The following is an 18637-nucleotide window of genomic DNA, read 5'->3' on the forward strand; positions in this document are numbered from 1 at the left end:
ATCATTTGGGGAAGCACTTTGTGCAGGGCTAAGACTGGTGGGCCTCACTTTAAGAGTACTGGTCAGGGACCCAGCCATTTGTTGTAAGCCTCCCAGATGTCAGAATCTATAGATAAACTTTTTAGGGGCATTTACTTTTTCAGGAAGAATCATCCAATCTTCTGGTGGCATGGGGGTGGTAGATATTATACCACGCTGTCATGGTGTTTGGCACCAAGGGGGTTGGGGATGAGGTAGTGATCTTGCCATTCAGTGTGTTGGACTTTCACCTAACCCTCCTCCCTCTTACCCCTCAACCCCCAAGCCCTATCCCCACCCTGGTTTCTTGCCTTTTTCTACTATCTACTATATCTGATTGGCTTCTTCCAGTCTCTTGTTGGGAAGATGGTGGTAGAATTACTTGGTTATCTGAGATACAGGCGGTGTCCTGGGGAACCGGTAGCTCTGTTTAAGCATTTGTCCTGTTTCCTAGCTCTGTCTTGCTTTGTTTAACTCTGCAGGTATCTTTAATTTTTATTCCCTATTGTGGATTAGCTTTTCATCTGATGAAGGCAGCAGTTGATGGAAAGCATAGTGAAGAAACCATGGGCATGGAGTCAGACTACTTAAGTGACTTTGGAAAAATTATTTAACTTACCTGAGTCTCAGTTTCTGCCTCTGTACAGCGGGGAAGGAGGGAGACTGGCCTCATCAGATTGTTAAGTTTAAATAAGATTATGCATAATTGCCATACACAAAGCATTTATGTTATAAATGCTTATTCCCTTCATCTATTTCAGTTCAAATAAATAAACTTTCTTAATATGATTATATCCTCAGTTTTAGCTATCTGTCTAAAGATTTGAAATAAGCAGAACGAATTGTATTAAATGAGCAGTAGCGCATTTCCTATTTTTTGGCTTAATTCAGTAATTTGTAGTGAAATTTAAAGTGGCCACTAACTACCTAAATACTGCAGATAAAATTCTGTTTCAAATGTAAGCAATTATAGGCAATAATTTTTAGATTTTACATTTGTAAAATGGCCCACTTATTAATCAGTATTTGACAAAATACATTTATAATGAATTATAGATATTTCTTTATCCCTGAAATCACCCATTAGTTTTACTTAAACAGTCATCAGGCCTTTAATCCTATTACTTATTTCTGTATCTGATTAACAAGTCTGCATCAGAAATTAGTTATAGATAATAAGCTAGTTTTATCAAAAATTTTGGATTAGCAATTAATACAATCTGTGTCTTTCTATCTAATGAAAACTGTTGTGATGAAAACTGCTTATGCTTCAAATATTCTGGTTGCATTAGTGAATCAGAAGTATTTTTAGAGTGCTTTTCACGAAAGAAAGCTGACTAATTTTTACCCTTTTCTCTTTCTGTATTTTTTTTCTTTCTTTTTTCATTTTCCTGCTCAACTCTTTCGGAAAATTTTTACATCTCCCTCAAACAACCCTCCTCCCACAAGTACTCTATCAGTACACTAAATATATATTTAGTATCCCATTCTAATATCAATAAATTATCAATAATATATCTCATTCATTTAAGACATTTTGTTACCTGTGCTAATGATGGCAAAAAAAAGTAGTGTTTGGCTTCTGTCTTTCATAGACTTATAGTGTATTTGAGAGTTTTGATTTATTTGAGAATATGAAATACATGAACATCTAAGACAGACAGTATTACAGATGCCAGACAACAATGCAAAATTTATCATCAGATGAATATAAATGCTAATAACTCGCTTTAGGGACAAAGTAATTGTTCTAAATAGAGAGTGCCTTTAAAGTAACATTTGTCGAGCGCCTTTGTACTAGGTTTGTATTAAAAGCTACAGTGCTCATTTAATTTTTAATATGTATTTAAGGTAGGTAGTTTTATTCCCCATTGGTAGATGGCTAAACTAAGACTCAGAAACAAGGTAAGACAGCTGGAAAGGGGTAGAGATGGTCTTTTCCTGACACTTTTTGTTAAGTAGGCTTTAAAGGAGAGTAGGATTACAGTAAGAGGTAGGAACATGATCAGAGGCTAGAGTGGCAAAGAGCAAGCTGTGTTTAGAGGCTAAGACATAGCCCAGTGTCACTGGAGGAGAAGTGGAGAACAGGATCCGAAGTAGCACGTTTGAAGACAAGGCTCAGTGAAGGAATGTGAACTTTATGCAGGAGAACAGTGGGAAGCCACAGAAAGATTTTTGTCTGAGGAATGAAAAAATAGCTTCACTGTGGGAAGGTTAATCTGGAAAGAGGGCAAGGCCTTTCAGATAGGGGTCAGTCAGGAAGGTCTTAGAGCAAACAAGGTGTGAATGATGAAGTCTGACCTGTGGTGATAACATGGAAAATAGAGAGGGGTAAATATAAAACATTTTAAAGTAGAATTGACAAAATCTTAGTGACAGAGGATAGCTAAAAACAAATCCAAAAATTTCAGCATACTTGACTACATAAGGATGGTTTTTACCATTCTTTATTTAGGAAAGGTTATTTGGAATTAATTTAAATTAAAATGTAGTCAAAGGTATTTATTTTGTATGTTAAAAACTCTTAGGAAAAAGGTAAATTGATCAGAAATTATTTAACTTGTGCCTTTTAGTTTTTCACTTTTTTACAATAGATTAAGAAACATGAGTTGGCAGTTATCTTCCTGATATAGATTATTTGTTAATTTTATATCAATTTATTGAACTTCTGTTTGAAAAACAAAAACAGTAGATACATGAAATCTATTGTTGCTAAAAAAAAAAAACTAAGAAAAGAACTCCATTAAACACATCAATTAAAGTGGGTTAACATTCACTGACTATGCAGTCCATATGGATTTAGGTTAGTCTCTGAATTCTGAACTTTGTATAAACTTTAAGAGAAAACAGGCACAACTTTTGCCTGCAAAATAACACTTGAGCTGAGATGTGAAGTCAAATTTTGATATGAAGAAATTTTGTTTCTCCTTAAAAAATATTATGTATTTTAATGCTTTGTTATTTATTTCACTGTCATTTGACAGTGTGTGTGTTGTTTTAGCAAAAAGTAGCGATATATATTTCTGATAGAATCCTTTGAGTTGGAAAGGGTACATAAATTGTATTAATGTCAAAGAATATCTTGATTTCAGGATGCCCCTAAATCGGGTACTAGTTGCAGCTCTCGCTGTTCAAGTTCCAGACAGGATTCTGAGAGCACAAGGCCAGAATCTGAAACAGAAGATGTATTATGGGAAGACTTGTTACATTGTGCAGAATGCCGATCATCTTGTACCAGTGAGACAGATGTGGAAAATCCTCAAATTAATCCATGTGTGAAAAAAGAATATAGAGACGACCCTTTTCATCAGGTTGGTTTACAGTGTTGGATTATGTGGGGCTATAAGTCCAGCTCCTTTGAATGTAAGTACAGATTTTACAGAGGTGAAGAAAAAACTTACAATTAAAATAATGTTCCTATATTATTTTTATTTTCATTGTGAGCTGCAGTCTGGCTTCACTGGAACATAGAATCTCAGTATTTGTATAATGATTGTGTCACTCACTTGCAAACATATATTGCTGAGAAATTGTCAGTAAATAGAGTTTTGTAAGTCAAATTGTACTTTAGATGCATTAGTCCTTTTCTCACTCAGCATACCACACGGTCAGTTTCATCTATACCTGTGGCCTTAACTCCACCTATAAGATTATAATTCACAAATTCACATCTCATGAGTATCAGATTTGTATCTCCAAGTGCCTATAGTAATGCTATCCAACAGAAGTATAATGAGAGTTACATGTGTAATCTAAAATTTTCTGGTAGTCTCATTTAAAAACATTTAGAAAGGTGGAATTAATTTAAGTATGTTTTGTTTAACCCAATATATTCAAAATATTATCACTTCAGCATATAACTAGTATGAGAAATATTAATGAAATATGTTACATTTTTTAATACTTTCTTCAGTATCTGTTGTGAACACTTAACAGCACATCTCATTTGGACTAGCCACATTTCAAGTAATCACTAGCCACATGTGAGGAGGATACCATATTGGACAGCACAGGTCTATAGGATATCTTCATTTGAATGTCCCACCAGTACTTCACATTTACCAAATACTTCGTCTTCCTTCATAAATCTGTTTTTCTTATGAATGACATCTCCATCCACTCACTTGCCAGTTCAGAAACCTGGGGGTTACTCTTCCTTACCTTCTTCTCACTGTTATCCAACTTCTCATCAAACCTTAATAATAAAACCAACAAGTAAACTCTTAGACAACTAGAGATGGAAGGAAACTTCCTTAATCTGATAAAAGGTAACTGTCAAAGAACCTTCTAAAAACCTATCATACTTCATGATGAAATTTGAGGATCTTTTTTTTTTTTTTGCTGTACGCGGACCTCTCACTGCTGTGGCCTCTCCCGTTGCGGAGCACAGGCTCCGGATGCTCAGGCCCAGCAGCCATGGCTCACGGGCCCAGCCGCTCCGCGGCATGTGGGATCTTCCCGGACTGGGGCACGAACCCACGTCCCCTGCATCAGCAGGCGGACTCTCAACCACTGCGCCACCAGGGAAGCCCTAGGATCATTTTTATTAACGTCAGGAACAAGAAAGAGATACCCATTATCACTGCATTTTCTATCAAAATCCTACCAGCATGTATGTTTGTGTTTTAGTTGAACTTAGACTGATTTAAAGTCCACACTAAAGAGCAAAATGTCAAGAATAGCAAAAATAATTTTGAAGAACAGAGGACTTTTCTTACTGAGTATAAAAATTTACTTTAAGGGTGTAGTAATTAAGATGATATGGTACAGCTGTACGCTATAGACTGAATATTATGTCCCCCCATAATTGATATGTCAAAGCCTAATCCCCAATGTGATAGTATTTGGAGATGGGGCCTTTGAGAAGTGATTAGATCATGAGGGTAGAGCCCTCATGAATAGGATTACTGCCCCTGTAAAAGGGGTGCCTTAGAGAGCTCCCTTTTCCCTTTCATCATGTGAGGTTACAACAAAAAGAGAGTAGTCTGTGAACCAGGAAGTGAGATCTCACCAGACACCAAATATGCCAGCACCTTGATCTTGGACTTCCCATCCTCCAGAACCACGAGAAACAGATTTCTGTTGTCTGTAAGCCATTTAGTCTGTGGTATTTTGTTATAGCAGGCCAGGCAGACTCAGTGTGTAAACAGATAGACCAATGGGACAGAATAGAAAACCCAGAAATAGTTACCTCTTTGTATGGATCCCTAATGTATGACATAAGTGACATTGCAAATCAGAAAAAGGATGGACTGTTCAGTATATGGTTGTGGGTCAAATAATTATCCAAAGACAAAAATTTATTCCAGATAGTTCCTAAGTGTAAAGAAATAAAACTTTAAAATATTTAGAAGAAATTACAGGAAAAAAATACTTGTTACTTTAGGTAAGAAAAGAATTTTTTTTCTAGCTCATTAAAGAAAGTTTATTTTAAAATATTTAATATTTCTTTATTAAAGGAGAACAGGCAGGATATAAGCTTTATAAACTTTCCGAAGAGAGAACATTGCTAGCATTACAAATGGAGAAATTATTGCCTTGTATGAGAACCAGGCCTTTAGCCTTTCACTTTACAGGTGTCTGCGTATGAAATATTTTTCTCACAAGATCATAATGCATAATGAGATTTTGAAAATTAAAATTGTAGGTGAATTTTTCTTGGTGCTTCATTACTGTATTAGTTAGGGAGGAGGTTCATGGTTAATTCTCAGGACAGGTTTACCCAAGGCATACCTTGTATTGTAAGTAGGGTTTTGCGATGCCCCTCAAATTACACTACATGGAATGTCAGCTTGGGCTACCCTGTCCTTTGTAGGTAAGCTTTCTTCTCAGATTATCAGGTACTAGGGTAAAAGTACCCATGGAGGCTTTTGGATTAAGGCTTTTGTCTTTTCATCCCAAGCTTCATCCAGCGTCGGGAGGGGCTCACGTGTGAATATGGACATCCTAGGGTCCAACACCCAACTTCCTTCCACATCATTCCAAACCAAATTCCTTGGCCACTCCTCTGGCCCAGATATATACACACTGGTGGGGTCCCTCTCCAGGCCTAGGAAGGCAGCTTGGGACCAGTAGGATAGGGAATTCTACGTCCCATGGATCCAGAAGGGTATGGGTTCCAGATATGCATATCCCCAAGTCTGCAAACTCCTTACTTCACAGGGAGGGGCACTGCTGGAGCAGAGCCAGAAAGGGGGCCTCTGAAGTGCAGAGCCCAGAAGAGGGAACCTGGCTCCCTCCATCTGGGCTAGTGCTAATTAGATTTAGGAAAACTTGACTTAAACTCCCAAAGCCCAAAGCTTGCTACATAACATCTGTTATTTTCTCCGGGTTTGTGTATTCATGGTCCCCTCCTCTGGCTAATCTCCAGGCAAGTACTACTTCTGTTTCACCTCACACCAACCCAAATTTGAAATGCTACTACTTGACACATTTTTAGGAAAAAATATTCTCATATCAAACATCTTATTTTTAGTCAGTTCTACTGAAGACTCGGTGTTGAACAGTTCTGTCTTTATCTCTGCTTACTCCTTCCAAGGAACAAAATGAATTCTATTCTTATCATCAGAAAAAGGGTTGTGAGAGAGTATGTGTAATGAGATTGTAACACATGTGTGTCTATACACAAACATGTAACTAAAGTTCAATAGAAGAGAAACACATGGGGTTTAGCTGAGGCATATTAATAGCAGAATAATTGACTGAAAGTCTACAAGGCACAGAGGGTCCCCAGGGCTGCTGATTCCTCTGTCCTAGGTCCTAGTTAAAGTTTCCCTTGGACACCACAAAATGTTTCTGATGAAAAACACCATCATCCAATCACTACCTTTATTTGAGCTAGCTGTAATTTCCATTCCTTGCAAAAAGTACTGGTTTGTTTTTCACTATTTTAAGAAAAGAATTTTTTAATGCTCTTATTCAAAGCTGATGTTAATATAAATCTGCACAACTACTTCGGAGAGCACTTTGTTACTTTATAATAAAATTGAAGGTCTACATACTATAAGACTCTTCTCACTCCAAGGATACTTTAGAAGATGGGCACAAGGAGACATATTAAAAAATGTTCATTGCATTGTATGTGATAGTGAAAGATGGAAAATAATGCAATAGCCAACAATAGTAGAATTAATAAATCATGGCATATGGTAAAACAATATACAGCAGTGAAATTGAATGAATTCAGTTACATATATCAAAAAGAATAAATCTTGTGAATATAACTTTGAATAAAAAAGCAAGTTTCAGAATTATACGTACAATATACCATTTATAATGAAGTTTTAAAAGATGCAAGGTTATATATTGTTTATGAATAAAAGCATATGCAGTAAGCATATAAAAACATGCAAGGGAATAATGAACACCAAATTTAGGATAATAGATCTGGGGAATTAAAAAGGGAATGAGAGCAGGGAAGGGTACAAAGTAAGTTTCAATTTTGTCTGTAATTTTTGTAAATTAAAATACCCGGAGCAAATGGGGGTAAAATAAATATAAAACCAAGTATTATTATTCTCGATCTTATTGAAATGTTTCTCTTAAAAATATATCCATTCATTTTGGCTTCAGCTTCAGGAAAACTGTCAGCGGAAAGAAGCTTTGCTACAGAGGGCTGAGGGGTGAAAATGAGGAATGAGGTTTAAGAAGCATGGCCCTGACAGGTTGGAGAAACTGAAGGAATGTTTTGGTCCCCACCTCCTAAATGTGAAGATGTGAGATACTTGAGCACTTATGTGCATAGGAGGAAAAACAGGGAAGAATTGAAGAGGTACAGAAGTTGTTGAATGATTAGGGTTCTGGAGGGGAGGCATGATTAGGAAGCTTAGCCTCCTGCAGGACGAGGAACACGTCCTCTGCTGAAATAGGAGGAGGAAGAGTGCACGAAGCAGGTAAGACCACAAGGGAGTTACTGCCTGATGATCTCTGTTCTTTGATGTGCAGGAGGCCAGGTGGTCTATTAACAGTAAAGAAGTGAGATGAATAAGGGGCTTGTGGATGGTGGTGAAGGCTTGACATTTTCATTTGTGGGAAATGGAGATGATGGGGAGAGAGTTTCTGTTTGCTTGTGTTCAAGCCAAGTAACACATTAAAAAGAGTCACACTGCCACGTGGTTGAAGGTCCAGTTGGAATCTGAAACTATGAATTTGTAGTTGCCTGTTCTACATAGTTGTATGCTATTCTCTGGAATATAGTTGGAATAATTATAATAGTAGCAAACATTTAATAAGCATTTATTATATATCTTCCACTGTGCAAAGTAATCTAGATGCATTGTCTCATACAATCCACATGACCTATAACAATGTAGGTTATTTTTTGTTTCGTAGATGAGAAAATGGAGGCTCAGAATTAAATAATGCACCCAAAGTCATACAGTGTAGGTGCTAAATAGTTGCTATTCAAGGGACAGGAGAGAGGATGATATGCTGGTTGAAATAATGGATATGGTAAAAATCTAGACATGTTAGATTGAGAAGGAAATGAAACCAAGAAGGGACTGATAGGTTGAAGAATAGGTATGTTCAGGGAAGAGTGTGTTTTGAATTGAAGGTTTGAGAGACCTGGTAAGATGAGAGGCTGTGGCTGGAGACTCATTTCAGATGTAGAGCAATTTGTGGTGACAGGGTCCAGGGTGTGGCCATGGGAATAGCCAAAGCTCCCTGGAATTTAAGAAGTGAAAAAAACAATGAACAATGCATGAGAAAAGGGTGTTGGATGAGTCATCTGTGTATTCATCTAAGTCACAGAGGATAATAACTGGAATTGAGGTTTAGGAAAACGCCTGTGAGCCATTTTCCCAGCAATCCCATAAGTGGCACAGAGGCAGGGACCATGTGTTGTTTTGCTCATTGTTGTATCACACAGTGCCTGGTACATAGTAGGTGTTTAATATTAGTTGAGTGAATGAATGAAACAAAATAAAAAATTTCAAAACATGCCAATTAGGCCTTTCTTAAATGATTAAAAATTTTGTTTTAATGAATGCTCTACAGAATTGGTCCTAAATCTGTCACACTACTCTGCTTCTTTTTTTGGTAAAATAAACATTTTTTAATGTTCTACTCTGCATATTAATTATAGTATTCTAGGTTTACTTTGGTTTTGCTTTTGGGTTATATACTTGATTATACACACATTTTGTATTCTCAGGCTCCTAAAAAATAAGCTCATGTTTTCAGTTTTAGCTGAAATTAGCTCCCTTTAATGAAAAGCTGCCTGCTTTTTTTCTTGTTTGACTAAGGTCTGTATTAGGTTTGGAGGACCCTTTTCTGCCTACCATGAAGACTGAAAAATTTCTCCTCATGTGCAGAAGCACTGAGTATTTGAATCAGTGTGTTCTAGTCAGTATGTCACCAAATTTGTAGTTTTGTTTTATTTTCTTGGTGAATAGTTACTGAAACATTTCTAAAAGAGAAAATTTTTCTCCTGTAGTCACGGCTGAGTATATAATAAAATATAAAGCCACATTCAAGTGAAATTAATTCTTCAGTGGGTAAAGCCATATTTTAATGGCTACAGTTACCACAGGTGGAAACTTCAGGAAAGCAATTGTCATGGTGAATTTATCTGAAATAAAACATGCTGCCATTTAAAGTGTTAAGGTTTCCAGGCAGTTGTGAATGAACAGGGAGCAAAGCAGTTGAGATTTTGATGAGGATAAAGAGCAACCATTGCAAGAGTTCCAAATTTTAGTTTGAAAAACGTAACTAAGAAGAATCTATATCATAAAATTATAAAATGGAATGATTTGCTCTGATGTTTTCTTTGAAACTTTTTAAAAAAGTCTCATGTACTGAAGGCAGTACATATTTGTACAATATTTTAAAAAAATTTTTAACATCTTTATTGGAGTATAATTGCTTTACAATGGTGTGTTAGTTTCTGCTTTATAACAAAGTGAATCAGCTATACTTATAAATCTATCCCCATTTCCCCTATTTTTGAGTACACTTCACACCCACACGCCCCTGTATCTTTGTTTTAAAATTCTCCAGTTTCTAGTTGCTCTCTACTCTCTTGCCTTTTGCCTTTCTGGAAATAGGAAAATGCTATCAAATGCTAGTTAGAAGGTACCGGTGCAAAATGAGTACTTTTGGAAGTAGAGTGAAGAACTTTTTGATTTCCTATTTCTGTCTCTAGATGTACATTCTCGGTATTGTATGTCTTGCTTCATGTAATTCACTGTTACAGACTGAGAATTAAAAGAAAAAAAAAAAGCCTGTATATTGGTGTTTTAATCTGTTATCTCTGTAGCTTAACACTCTTTCCATTCAGCTTTTCATACTTGTTCTTAGCTTTTTAGTTCCATTATGTTTCATAATTATTAAAGTTCCAGGGAAATTTTGATACATATTTTGGTGCAAATTATTTTTATCCCAAACTAGAGTATTTTGTTTGGGGAAAAATTATAAAATGTAATTTGAGGAATTAAGTGGACAGTTAATAACTAGTATCTCATAGATCCTAAGGCTCTCCAGTAGTGAAATATATACTGTGAAGGTTAATGTATATTAAAATACTATATCTTTGGAACAGATAAATTTTTACAGAAAACCTCTTGATAGCCAAATAACTAAATGTAAAAGAGCTTTGCCAGTAGCATAACTACTGGCATTATGGTTTGCCTATATAATTGTTCATAAAGAAAATTAATGTACGAGGTCAAAATAATTCCCATCTCTATTTTCTTACATATTATTGTATTATTATTTTATACCTTTAACTGAAATAAGTCAATGCAACTTTACTTCCCCTAGAGGAAAATATCTTCCTTAAGTTTACAGAAGCATATCTTTACCATATTTCAATCACGTTTTTGTCCTCAAAGAATATTCTGAAGTAGATTCTTCTGTTCATTGTTAGAAGTTATTTCAATGAAATGTTATAAAAATAACTTAGAAATAATGTAATGTAATAAAACAAATTTATCAAATTTATCCCATTCTGGGGCTAATCTTTTAGTGTTATTTCTATCAATATCTGATAATGTAAATATTAGTGTTTTATTAATTTTGTTGCCATCTTTAACCCCCAACTATCCTATTTTGAAGTTTTATTCTTTTAATTATAGATCTGAAACAAACAAAAAACCCCAACTTTAAGTATCTGATTTTTTTGCATTAAAGCTTTCAGTTTTTCTTTTTACCTTTTTCTGTTCCTTGAAACTGAGAGATACGTTATTCTAGTTGGGAGAGTCCTTCTATCTCTAGGTGCTTCAGTTCACAATATTTGCTCCAAGGGGGAAAAAAGTTAAATTGATCCTTTGGAGAATTGCTAGATTAAAAAATCAGAAAAGTAACTAAATCAAATATTAAGAGTAAGTTTGTATCTCTTTCTGAATGAGATTGTATCACTGTTTAGTCCTTCGAAGAGGTTCATACCTCAGCTATCATATTCTTTTGTATTGAATGATCATAAGTTGGACATTCAGTAGTATGAACAATTAGTAATATGAATTTAATGTGCATTTGTCTTTGAACACTTGTATATTAAGAGTTATGTAGACAGATTGACGACTAAGTGCTTTTGCTGACAAATTTTAGAGTATTTTTGAACAGTAGGTTGCCTAATAGATGTTACAGAAAGTTCTTAACTTATGCATTTTTATAAACATAATTTCTTACGCTATCTGTTCAGTGTATATGCTAACTGATTTTTTTGTGGTACGCGGGCCTCTCACTGTTGTGGCCTCTCCCGTTGCGGAGCATAGGCTCCGGACGCGCAGGCTCAGCGGCCATGGCTCACGGGCCTAGCCGCTCCGCGGCATGTGGGATCTTCCCGGACCAGGGCACGAACCCGCGTCCCCTGCATCAGCAGGCGGACTCTCAACCACTGCGCCACCAGGGAAGCCCGCTAACTGATCTTAAGATAGAATTTTTTTTTTTTTTTTTTGCGGTACACAGGCCTCTCACTGTGCACAGGCTCCGGACACGCAGTCTCAGCGGCCATGGCTCACGGGCCTAGCCGCTCCACGGCATGTGGGATCTTCCTGGACCGGGACATGAACCCGTGTCCCCTGCATCGGCAGGCGGACTCTCAACCACTGCGCCACCAGGGAAGCCCGCTAACTGATCTTAAGATAGAATTTTTTTTTTTTTTTTTTTGCGGTACACAGGCCTCTCACTGTGTGGCCTCTCCCGTTGCGGAGCACAGGCTCCGGACGCGCAGTCTCAGCGGCCATGGCTCACGGGCCTAGCCGCTCCACGGCATGTGGGATCTTCCTGGATCGGGACATGAACCCGTGTCCCCTGCATCGGCAGGCGGACTCTCAACCACTGCGCCACCAGGGAAGCCCTAAGATAGAATTTTAGTGTCATTGAAATTGTACACAATATAGCTTTGTACAGATACATATATTCTATAAATGTAAGTGCATTCACCAATTTCTATTTTTTAGTGTAGATAAAATTGGGTGTGTATACAGATATATACACACATATATATCTTAATTATGAAATGCAGTTAATATATTCACCAATTTCTTTTTTTTTTTATAGAGTCATTTGCCCTGGCTCCATAGTTCCCACCCGGGATTAGAAAAAATAAGCGCTATCGTATGGGAAGGCAATGACTGCAAGAAAGCAGACATGTCTGTACTTGAAATCAGTGGAATGATAATGAACAGAGTGAGTTTTTAAATTTTATTTATTTAGACAGTGATTATTAATATATTAAATGATTACTGAAATACTGTATAATCTACTCACCTCATTTCTTCAACCTGAAAAAGTTAATTTGTATTTAAACAGTGATTTCAACAGTGATTTGATACCAAATCACTCTCACCTTTTAATGTTTCATATTCTGATTAAGAAGAGATGATACAGTCTAAAATTTTCTACTTTTATGGTTTTTTTTTGCTTTCAATGGGTCAAATTTAGGAGCTGCTAGATACATACAAGTGTTGATGAAAACTTATTTTCCTGTATCATTTATCATGGTTCATTTATTTATTACTACCCAAAACATTAAAAAAAAAATCAAACTGGAAAATTTGTATTGATGCTTGCCAACTTAAATATATAGAAGTAATGCAACTAGTAAAAATCTTGAGTTATTTGAAGATGTAGAGTACAAATACTATGGATTTTAATTTCAGTTTCTATTATTATTTCTCTTATTAGATCATTACTACTTTTTAAATTTTACTTGATTCCTCTGGACAACTAAGCATGATTTAAGTTGCAATTTTAAATTTCTTGTGTATTGTTAACTAGAACTTTTGTGCACACGTTATGTGGGACAGGAATTAAAATAACTGGTTTCAGAAATTGATCTACTTCACGTCCTATTACATATCTCATTGTGAGCTATGAAAAGCTATTGACAAGGAGTCCCTAAAGACTTGGATCTAGGTGATATTCTGTACCTTAAGTATCTGGGAATTTTTACATACTCTGTAATATCATGATAAAAAGGTAGCTAGATGATATTTAAGATCCCTCCCAGTCCTACCAATTTTATATTTTCCCATTATTTAATTTCCAACTTCCTTTTTTTATAATTCCCCCACCCTTTTCCCCCCCTCTTATTTAATTTTTACCCCTCTAGCATAGTCTCTCTTCTGAAATGGTTTCAGAAAAAAATATATATGTGTGTATGTATATAAAAGATAATGGTTTTAGAGTTTAAGGAGATATCCATTTGTATATTGAACTCTTTGAAGTAAAACACAAATTATAAATTTATCGAGTAAGTATATAATTCTAGATTTTTTTCTGTAACTGAATTTAAGTGTATATGAGATCTCCTCATTCTTTTCAATATTGCAGTGTTTGTAAGTATTTCTAACTTTTTAATGAGATAAATAGAATTTTTTTTCAAGATCCCGGTTAAGACCGGGTTAGTAAATCCTTTTGCATCTACTTAGTGAGTTAGAGATCTAATAATGAAGTGTTTTTAAAAACTGAAAAAAAATGACTTACAGACTTTGAGTAAATTTAAATTTCATTTTTCATGTATTAAAACTAATATATTTTAACAAAATTATTTCATATTGCTATAAATAAAATAATGCTTCATTAGGAATTTATTTTACTGTAGATAAAATTTGTGTAAGTTTTTTTTTTTTCTTTTTTCCTCTCTCTCTATAAAGGTAAACAGCCATATACCAGGAATAGGATACCAGATTTTTGGAAACGCAATCTCTCTAATCCTGGGTTTAACTCCATTTGTTTTCCGACTTTCTCAAGCTACAGACTTGGATCAACTCACAGCACATTCTGCTTCAGAACTTTATGTGATTGCATTTGGTTCTAATGAAGATGTCATAGTTCTTTCTATGGTTATAATAAGTTTTGTGGTTCGTGTGTCTCTTGTGTGGATTTTCTTTTTTTTGCTCTGTGTAGCAGAAAGAACTTATAAACAGGTGGGTATAATATAGACTTCTGAATAGAGAATATTTCATCCTTTTCATAATATTCAAGGTATTCCTGAAGTATTTTAGAATTTCATTAAATCATTTTGAGCTGCTAATTATTTTCCTATTTTGTTTTTGTAATACGTAACCAAATAAAATCTTAATAATCCTTATTTTGTTGATTTTTGTTTTTATATGGTAATCTACTTGAAAATTAACTTTTATTTTAATCTTTTTTAGCGATTACTTTTTGCAAAACTCTTTGGACATTTAACATCGGCAAGGAGGGCTCGAAAATCTGAGGTTCCCCATTTCCGATTGAAGAAAGTACAGAATATAAAAATGTGGCTCTCTCTCCGGTCCTATCTTAAGGTAGAATGGTAGTGATAAAAGTACTCTTAACGTGCTGGCTCCCTCTCATAGTTCCAGTTTCTTTGTCATTATGTATGTATGTTTAGATTTATAGTCAGATTTGTACTCATATGGTGCTATATGGCCACACTTAGTGTTCATTTTGATCCATATGCAGAAATTCAAAATAAATGTTAAACTGGTTCTTTACAGTAAAACATCTGAAGTCTGAAAGGCTTAAATGCATTTTAGGTAGATGATTCAAGATCAGATTGTCCTAAATTTATCTTTGTTCATAAATCTTACCAACTTCTACTCATTCAAAAGCTAGATTAAAGATTTTGTTTCTACCTAGAATTATTATCACAAGCCAGCAGAGGGAGCCCACTGCTTAAAAAAACGAATAAAAAAAAAAAATCTGTCAGTGAGTCGCTGAAGTGGCCTATTACTATTTGGAAATTTTAGCTTGCAATTCTAAGCTGTCCTTTTCATGCCATTCTTTTTCCTTAATCTTTTAAAATAACTTTCCTAATTATGGAATTAAGATATAAAAACTCAGGAGGGAAATGGGAAACATCTGAATTAGTTTTAGGAAAACACTTCTTCTGAGGATTATTTGTTGCATTAGCAGTGAATTTCATTATGTATGGAGTAATCATGTCTTAATAAAATTGACCTAAAGGCCAACTATCCTCTAACATACTTAGGTCTTTAATGCTTTTCATTTTGAAGTAACAAGGAAAGAAGTAGAAAAAATATGCACTATCTACACTTCTATTTAAAAAATTCATTATTCTGTTTATTTATTTAGCTTGTTAAATTCAGCTAAGTTAGTCTCCACTGGGAGATGCTACAGATTGGTGTAGATTATTTTTTCCTCACTGTGACACTTCTGGAAGGATAGATATGATCTTTGTTCCCTGTCTTAGTGAGAAGCCACCTAAAATTTCCCCTCATTATCAACCCTAAGTAGGTATTGTATTCTTTTGTGCATTGATTATTTTATTCAATAAACATTTATTTAACGTTAACCATGTTCCATTCACTATTGATGAGATAAAAATCTCTACCCTTAGGAGCTTACACTTCAGTGAGGGAAATATGTAACTCCAGACCTAGGAATTATCCTCAGTACTGACTTCCTCTCTTGCATTTCCAACATTCAGTTTATCACCATTTCCCACCCTTTCTGCTTCCAAAATATATCTTTTTTTTTTTTTTTTTTTTTGCGGTACACGGGCCTCTTACTGCTGTGGCCTCTCCCACTGCAGAGCACAGGCTCCGGACGCGCAGGCTCAGCGGCCATGGCTCACAGGCCCAGCCGCTCCGCGGCATGTGGGATCTTCCCGGACCGGGGCACGAACCCGCGTCCCCTGCATCGGCAGGCGGACTCTCAACCACTGCGCCACCAGGGAAGCCCCAAAATATATCTTGAATCCATTTACTTCTTTTTTTTTTTTTCCCATTTCCACCACCCTAATTGCAGCCACCCATCATCTTCTGCATTGGACTACTGCAGCTGCCTTTTAACTGGCCTCACAGCATTCCTATTTTCTCCTTCTAATATTTTCTTCAGTTTGCTACCAGAGATGTCTTAAAAATGTATATTTGAACATATTCTTAAGCTTTCTGAAGGTTCTCCATTGATCTTAGGATGAACAACAAGATCTTAGCAGGGCTTATAATGCCCTTGATGACCTAGCTCCTGTGGATAGCCTGTCCCTCTTGTCTCGTTTTGAAACACTTTCTTCCCTGCGTTCCAGCCATACTACACTGCTTCAGTTCTTTGAATGCACTATGATCTTTTCTGTTTTATACTCTTGGACATGCCCTTCCTTCTACCAACAACACTGCCATGTGCCATCACGCTCCTGCACCTTAGTTTGGTGTAAATATCACTTCCTTGGAGAGAGCTTCCCAGGCCTACATAATCTTTTTGGGAGTTAGGAGTATGGGCCTGGGAAGATCTCCCTAAGGAAGTGATATTTACACCAAACTCCCTACCAATTTTCTCAAAGCATTCTATACCTTTCCTTCGTAGCACTCCTCACAACTTATATATTCATCTGTGACTATGAGCTTGATGTCTGACTCCCAACAAGTTCCTGTGATGATAGAGTCCATGTCTGTTTTGTTCCCTGCTGTGTTCCCAGCTCCTAGCACTGTGCCTCATTCTGAGCAGATGCTCAAAAAAACATGTTGAATAAATGATTAGTGTTTGACAAAATGGAATATTTGGAAGTTAACCTAAGAATTCTAGGCTGTATATTCACCATTTTCACTGTGTTGCAAATCCTCAGGAAATAGTAACACTATAATTAGAATTCATCTCACAAATTAGGTATATTCTCAGTGCTGTAAGCTATGATCAATGTGCAGTGGTGGATCAATACCTAAATTGAAAGCATGGAATTAGCTGCTAATTAGTAAATATATTTTAAAGTGTTTTCCGTTTTTTCCCCAGCGTCGAGGTCCTCAGCGATCAGTTGATGTCATAGTTTCATCTGCTTTCTTGTTAACTATCTCAGTTGTATTTATCTGTTGTGCCCAGGTGAGTTAACTTGTTCTGTAGAAATTAGATAATCAGGTCTATAAATATTAAACTTTCTAATAATAAACGATCAAAGTAATAAGTAATTTGACATTGACTTTTTACAGGTTATTTTCTGTAGAATAAATAAATGCATGTTACTCATCTATGTCATGAACAGCAGCTAGCTTATTCTCAGGGGTCTATTGATTGAACATATAATAATTAGTTGTTGTCTACAATTCACCTGGTTATCTTTATTTCCCAAAACAAACTTATGAGTTAAAGAAAATTTTCAGACTATTTTCCATGAATCTCTGCTTTCTTCACATTTAATATTAATTCTTTTATTTTGTATCTGAATTGTCACTGTGAGTTGACTGCCTCATGCTCTGAAAAAGAATTCTCATTGACCAAGATTAATCAGGAAGCACAAAAATATCTCAGGATATATTCTATGCTATGAAATTTAAACTTCCATTTCCAGTAATAAGACATACTAGATTACCTGAAAATTCTTCTGCTTTAGAACATCATACAATTCTGGGAAAAAACACAGCCTTTTAATATACATAAGTGAGCTTTTTTATATACATATTACATATATGTCTGAGTTTATAAGACAGTAAGGGGCCAAAAATGAAGATAAAACTGAAAAACAGCAATTAATTATATGTGTTAATGTTATGGTGAGGTACATTGTCAGTGTTAGTATCTGAGAGATTTGAGACTTTATGCCCATATGAGGACAAGAAGATGAGGCCTTGACCTGCCATATCTCCTTATACATACACTATAAGGCCAGAATCCTCAAAGGGCTATAGTCTGAGTGAAAAGGTGGAATAAGAAAAACAGTGTGCCTAACAGCACAGAAAGATAATAAGGAAGCTTGTCTGATTCTGCCTGGATTTTGACAAGGAGGCAGGGAAAGTCTCTCCTAAGAATATATAACTGTAGGTCTGCCTTTCACACAGGTTCAGGGTTCAAGTGTACATTACAGATCTTGTCCTGTAACCCCTGTGTCAAGAAGTTAATATAAAAAGTAATACTAGACTCCTGGATACCTGGAAGAAACAAAACCAAGACTGTTCTTGGAGATGTGACATCAACCCTAGGCCTCACAGGATTTCCACAGATAAAGCCCCTTCAGGTTTCAGAACACATGAAAAAACAATCCAACATGAGTGAGTCAACAGATTAACACACAGCAGGAATACATCTCCAGCTACTTCAGATCTGGTCAGATAAACTGTAAGGTTGTTTAAAATGATTGACGATGTATATAACACTAAGAAAAAACAAATTTGAAAAAGAACCAAGCATTGCTTCATAGAGGTAAAAAAATACAGTTACTGACATTATTATTAAAACACAA

General features: G+C 35.7%; 1 protein-coding gene across 1 annotated transcript in view; it reads left to right on the plus strand.

The window, feature by feature from the left end:
* Positions 1-18637, plus strand: part of PHTF2 (putative homeodomain transcription factor 2) — an 80463-nt gene that overhangs the window by 53255 nt on the left and 8571 nt on the right. Inside the window, exons 10-14 of the mRNA XM_065883408.1 lie at positions 3111-3329; positions 12520-12648; positions 14118-14390; positions 14622-14753; positions 17197-17283. Of these exons, the coding sequence (XP_065739480.1) occupies positions 3111-3329; positions 12520-12648; positions 14118-14390; positions 14622-14753; positions 17197-17283 (840 nt within the window). The remainder of the gene's footprint in view (positions 1-3110; positions 3330-12519; positions 12649-14117; positions 14391-14621; positions 14754-17196; positions 17284-18637) is intronic.

This window comes from Phocoena phocoena, chromosome 9 (genome assembly GCF_963924675.1).
Source record: "Phocoena phocoena chromosome 9, mPhoPho1.1, whole genome shotgun sequence".
Taxonomy (NCBI): Eukaryota; Metazoa; Chordata; class Mammalia; order Artiodactyla; family Phocoenidae; genus Phocoena; species Phocoena phocoena.